Source organism: Sinocyclocheilus anshuiensis, unplaced genomic scaffold (assembly GCF_001515605.1).
Source record: "Sinocyclocheilus anshuiensis isolate Anshui unplaced genomic scaffold, SAMN03320099.WGS_v1.1 scaffold653, whole genome shotgun sequence".
In the NCBI taxonomy this organism is placed as follows: Eukaryota; Metazoa; Chordata; class Actinopteri; order Cypriniformes; family Cyprinidae; genus Sinocyclocheilus; species Sinocyclocheilus anshuiensis.
In genome coordinates this window covers 480,832-486,985 of record NW_015540902.1, presented here as the reverse complement: position 1 = coordinate 486,985, position 6,154 = coordinate 480,832, and the positions used below count along the sequence as shown (strand labels likewise).

The 6,154-nt window shown below is 34.2% G+C and overlaps 1 protein-coding gene across 1 annotated transcript in view; it reads left to right on the top strand.

Annotated features, from left to right (window-relative positions):
• cabp5b (calcium binding protein 5b) overlaps positions 1 to 3,330 on the top strand; it is a 5,864-nt gene extending 2,534 nt beyond the window's left edge. Inside the window, exons 4-7 of the mRNA XM_016487014.1 lie at positions 638 to 781; positions 997 to 1,106; positions 1,210 to 1,357; positions 2,977 to 3,330. Of these exons, the coding sequence (XP_016342500.1) occupies positions 638 to 781; positions 997 to 1,106; positions 1,210 to 1,357; positions 2,977 to 3,005 (431 nt within the window). The 3' untranslated portion in view covers positions 3,006 to 3,330. The remainder of the gene's footprint in view (positions 1 to 637; positions 782 to 996; positions 1,107 to 1,209; positions 1,358 to 2,976) is intronic.
• Positions 3,331 to 6,154: the final 2,824 nt, after the last annotated feature.

Sequence of the window (6,154 nt, the reverse complement as noted above, 5' to 3'; positions counted from 1 at the left end):
GAATTAATGCACATTCACATTTAGTCTAGAACTACAGTAACATCATGTTCACACAGCGCACACAACTCCTCTGCACTTCTGATTTTTCCCAGTATGGAGACAGGAGACTTGTCAGTCAATAAATGGGAAAACAAAGTAACTGGCATTACTTTTTTGAAAAAGTAACTTAGATATTTTCTTGTAAATTAAAAAGTAATGCGTTACTTTACTAGTTACTTGAAAAAAAGCAATCTGATTACGTAACTCGCGTTACTGGTAATGCATCACCCCCAACACTGTTGATTAGTGACCCAGATATAGTGAAGAATCTAAAATACTTCTTTATTGTATGTCATCATAGCTTCTGTCATTCTTAGCTTGAATTTTTTTTTAATAATAAAAAAATATATATATATATTTTTAGGTTCAAATGAAAAAAAAAAACTCCCAGATTTTCAATATATTTATCTGGTCATAACTTTTTTAATTCAGTTATGAAAAGGTTGATTGGTCTTATTTGTATTGGAAAATTAAGACTGATTACCCCTTGGCAGCTGCTAGTTCTTAAGAAACAGTCTTAACATGGTGGCTAAGTTTATGCAACTGGAGGGGTGGTCATTTAGAACCCTGTTAATTCAATGTTCTGTGTGTGTTGCAGAGCTACGCGAGGCGTTTGCTGAGTTTGATAAGGATAAGGATGGTCTGATCAGCTGTAAAGATCTGGGCAACCTGATGAGGACGATGGGCTACATGCCCACTGAGATGGAACTGCTTGAACTTAGCCAGAACATCAACATGAACCGTAAGACATCTTATGTCTCTCTCATTATGTGCTAGCAGCTGTTTTGTGATTTGATGCTCCAGTCAATGTATTTTGTGCTAATGTCCGTTCATCACTCTGGCTGAAACACTGTAGATTATTCTCTTAATCCATGGAAGTTTCATTTATTTATTTATCATCTGTTGATCACATGGATTTTTTTCCTAATCTTTGTTCTTTATCTGCCTATTTTTCAGTTGGAGGAAGTGCAGATTTTGAGGATTTTGTTGACCTCATGGCCCCAAAGCTGCTGGCAGAAACGGCTGGAATGATCGGACTGAAAGAGTTAAAAGATGCATTAAGAGAGGTAAGAAAATTTGCCTTTTTCTTTCAATTTTAAAAACATATTTCAAATAAAAGGCACAACTTAGTGTAATATTTGAATGTAATCTGTTTATATTTTTGTGTAGTTTGATATGGATGGCGACGGCACTATCACCATCGAAGAACTAAAGAATGCAATGCTAAAACTGCTTGGTGAAAATACAAACAGGAAGGAAATAGAAGCAGTGGTCCGAGAAGCAGACAACAATGGAGACGGGACCGTTGATTTTGAGGGTAAAATAGATCCATATTTAATCAAATAATGTAGACAGCATTCTTCTGTTGACCCATTGTCGTAATTTACTCACCCTCATGTTGTTCCAAACCTGTATGAGTTTATTTCTTTTGCTGAACACAACAGAAGATATTTCGAAGAGTGTTGGTGACCTAATAGTCGACGGTAGCCATTGACTTCATATTTTTCTCCTTCTACTATGGAAGTGGATGGCTACCAACAACTGTTTGGTTACCAACAATTCCTCACAGTATCTTCTTTTATGTTCCATACAGGTTTGGAACAACTTGAGAATGAGTAAATGATGACAGAATTTTCATTTTGGGGTGAACTGTCCCTTTGAACATATTAGTAGTCACACAGGATCATCTTCACACTCTGTTCTAGTTTAGCACTGCCACACATCTGTATCACAAACAGATCTAAAGTACTTTTCCATATGTGGAAAGGGATCTTTAGACACCATCCTGCTAGATTGACCTTATTCCATAATTACCAAAGCTGAACGTTCTTTAATATATTGATGTCGGAGCAGTGGAGGTGTTTCAGTAATTAAACAAGACTGTAAGTTATCCAACACCCTATACACCTGCGCTGTTTCATTCCCAGTTGGCCCAGAGGAAACAATGGGTCATGGCTGTATAGAGTGATCAGTTTAGCTCAAACATGCTTTCATGTGTCTCACAGGAACCTCCAATGACACGAATCAACTGAGAAGTCAAGAACGTGCTCATTCTGAACCCTGATAATAGTAAAAATACACGTGTTTTATATTTGCCCCTCAGTATTCTTGTTTTAAAAAATGTATTTTTATAAATTAAATAGATTTAATTTAAATAAAAACTAAATGACATAAGATATTAAGCAGATTAAAGCAATAAGCCCCAAGAAGCCGTGGTTTACAGACCAATCAGAATCAAGGACCGGAACTATCCGTTTTATAAATATATTTTTCACACCATATTAGTATTGTTTATTTTTAAAAGATTAATTCTTTAAAAAAGGAATAAAATATTATATTAATATTATTTATAATATTAGAAGTAAACAAAGGTGTATGTTTGTAGAGTAATTTACAACAGCTTAGAACTTGGCTCAACCAATCAGAATCAAGGACCGGAACTATCCGTTTTATAAATATATTTTTCACACCATATTAGTATTGTTTATTTTTAAAAGATTAATTCTTTAAAAAAGGAATAAAATATTATATTAATATTATTATAATAATATAATATAATATTTTCACATTACAGTGTTTTACAAAAATATAAATGTTTCCACATATCAGAAACCATTTTCTAGATTAATATTTTGGCCAGGTCTCTCTTGGAAAAGAGATTTTAATCTCTAATTTAACTGGATTACCCCAAACGTATAAAGGTAATATAAAATAATATTGATAATAATAAGAATTCATAACAATAATTAATTCTTCTAAAATGTAAACATGATGCTGACTGTTGGGAATCTTTGAACCAAAGATATAAATAATGCATTTTAGGCAGTCACTGTTGCTTAGTAACATCTGATAGTTATGGACTGGATACTAAGACTTAATCTGACAGTATATCAGCTTTGAGTTAAAACTTTGGTCTTTTTCATCTTTCTTCTTTAGAGTTTGTCAGAATGATGTCTAAAAATTGAGAATGCACCCGAGACATTGAAGAAGACCTGAAAATCACTCTAAAGACAAAACATCTGCATCAGAGTCACTGGCGACGGTATTATGCATATGAGGACATTATTTTATACCTCTTTGTTTGTGTATATTTATCTTACTCTTTGAGTGCCACTTTGTTTTGCTTTATTGTTACATGACATCAAACACTGAATCTTCCTTAAACTCTGTAAATGATAATATTGTCATATATCAGTATTATGTAACAATATTTCGGTGCATGTCTGATATATGTTCGGAATTAAATTGTGTCTTTCATTGGACATGCATACTTGAACTTTTGGCATAAAACCAAGTTAAAAACCCTCTCGGACTGTTATTAATTTTGCATTAGTGTGTGTGTGTGTGTGGCCTGATATTACTGTCATTTGATCATCTAGTCTTTAGTTAAGCTCATCAGTGAAAATGACAAATGTCATCAGAGGATGGGACCGCAGTCTATCCTCTCTCTAATGCTGTAGTGCATCAGTGTGTGTCTGTACATACTCATAAACAGACATTTTAAATAGAAAGCACACTGCATGAGTAAATATTATGAAAGAAATAGTCTGCCATAAGCTGCCTGTCATTTCCGCATGCAAGTTCAATCAACATTTACATGAATTCATACAGTGGCAACTTTTACCAAAGTTACTTACAAATAAGAGTAATAGAAAAGAATGTGTGATTAAAAAAAAAATATATATATATATATATATATATATACATATATCAGTAATGCTACTATGAACATTTTCAGTTTAATATATATATGTGTGTGTGTGTGTGTGTGTGTGTCTATGAAAATAGGCTATATGTATATGAATGGACGATATTTTTATTTTAATAAATTTATTATAAAATTATTATAACATTTTTTTAAATAAAATAATGCTATTTCAATATACTTTTTTTTATTTGAAGAAATAATTCAGCCAAAAATGTATTTTTAGATTTTTTCCTATGTGGAAACACACACAAAAAAAAACATTTTTGAAATATCTTATGAAGTAAATGACCTGTGTGAGATGTTCCATCCATGACTTTTCAGTTTAATACAAAGTGTAAAGTATAAAATAAAAAGTGAAACATCTGTTTAAGTGGGGTTCTACACTGGAGGACATTCTGCATTAGACCAATAATCTCAATATTGACACAGATTATTGGCACTTATATATTGCACTATATGGCCTGAAAATGGCATTAAAGGCAGAGATCGCTGGGGGAAAAAATATAATAATAAATATAATCAAATCCTGCAGTCCACTAATCCCTTTAACATCATCAGCTGATCACGCATTTCCATGAACTCCACGGCAAACCTGCTTAACTCACCCTTCTCTAGCTGATCTGCTAAGCCTGTGCTGCTGTTAAGAAACATCTGCTCCATGATGAACCTCTGTGCAGTAAGCATGCTGACAATACCTTCTGTCATAACTATCCAAAACCTTGTTCTCTTTTAATATAGTGAACAACAAATATCTTCTGACCTGTAATAAAACTCATCTATTGTTTCTGATCTGGACAGGCAGCAGCCCAGATAAACTTCTGTGCCAGATGTGCTGAATGACCTCGCTAAGCCATTAATGACATCTGGTCTGTCACCGATCTGTTTCTCTTGAAATGCAACAGGGAGAATGCATACACAAGCACAGATTTACACAATATTGCATCATAACCAGTGCATTCGTTCCAGGGTTCCTAATACATATAGCTTAGAAGGCTTATTTGCACTGCTGTGATTATTTAAATGTTTATGAACAGGGTATTTAGGATTATGTATGGGTGTGGTATGGAGTCAGTACATAAAGATTATTGCCTTAATGTTATCATCTGACATAAAAAATACATTAGAATTAAAGCTGCAAGCAGTGTTGAAAGGGCCCTCGCACCCGGAGCCACCTCCACCCGGTGCCCTCAGGAAAACAGTGAAAGGTGGGCAATATGCATTTAAAGTGGTTTATATTGGAGGATTTCTATGTGCCAAATTTCCTGCTGTCAGCTGGTGACGCTATGACTACAACTGAATATGGGCATGTAGATGTCTTCAGGCCAGGATTCTTATCAAACAAGACATTTAGGGCAGATCGGACATTGCATGTTTAAGTTGGTGTAAAATAAGTAATTTCCTGTAGCCAGCAAGTGGCTGTGATTGTGTTCAGGCCAGCACTCTTATCAAACATGTGAACATTGTATGGCCGAGTAACAACAACTTCCTTTTCCATGGCGAAACATCGAACTTTGTCAGGCCACCACAGAGTGACACGCCCTTTAGTGAAAACTCAAGATCTTTGTAACTTAACATCGCAAAGGGCTTTAGATTAGACTGACCAAATCTGGTGTCTATCTGATTAAATCTCTAGGAGGAGTTCATTAAAATACAACGCCTGAAATGGCAAAAACGGAACAAAATGTGCATAAAATTAAAAATAACTGACGTCCTGTTGGGTTTCGGATTTTGCACTAGAAGACTTTTTGTAGGTATTGGTGTGTTACATGTGTGTACCGAATTTCGTACGTGAAACGTAGCTCGAGGGGCACTTCGTTGAAAGTGTATAGGTGGCGCTATCAAGCCATTTTGCCACGCCTAAATCTGAAACTTATATCATTTAGCATGAAACTTATAGCATTTTCACTAGTCTCAGACTTTTGGAACTCATTCTAATTTTTATTTTTGTCATTTTAATATTGTATGTAGAGAACATTGTGCCTCAGGTCAGTTGTTAAAAAAAAAAGGCAACACTTTATTTTAAGGACCAATTCTCACTATTAACTAGCATGCATATTACTAGCATATTGGCTGTTTGTTAGTTATTATAGTAATTATAATTATAGTTATTAGTAATTATAAAGCACATATTCTGCATGACCATATTTTAGATCTTTTAATCCTACTCCATTCCTAAACTTAACAAGACTTACTATTAATATACAGCAAATTAGGAGTTTATTGAGGCAAAAGTCGTAGTTAATAGTTAACAGTGAGAACTGGACCTTAAATTAAAGTGTGACCAAACAGGGGAATTAAAAAAAGATTATATATTATATACACTCACATATTTAAGGTGCACTGAAAAGAAATGGGTGTAGAGAAACCTTTCACTCAGAAATTGCTAGTAAACTTTGGGGGAGGGGG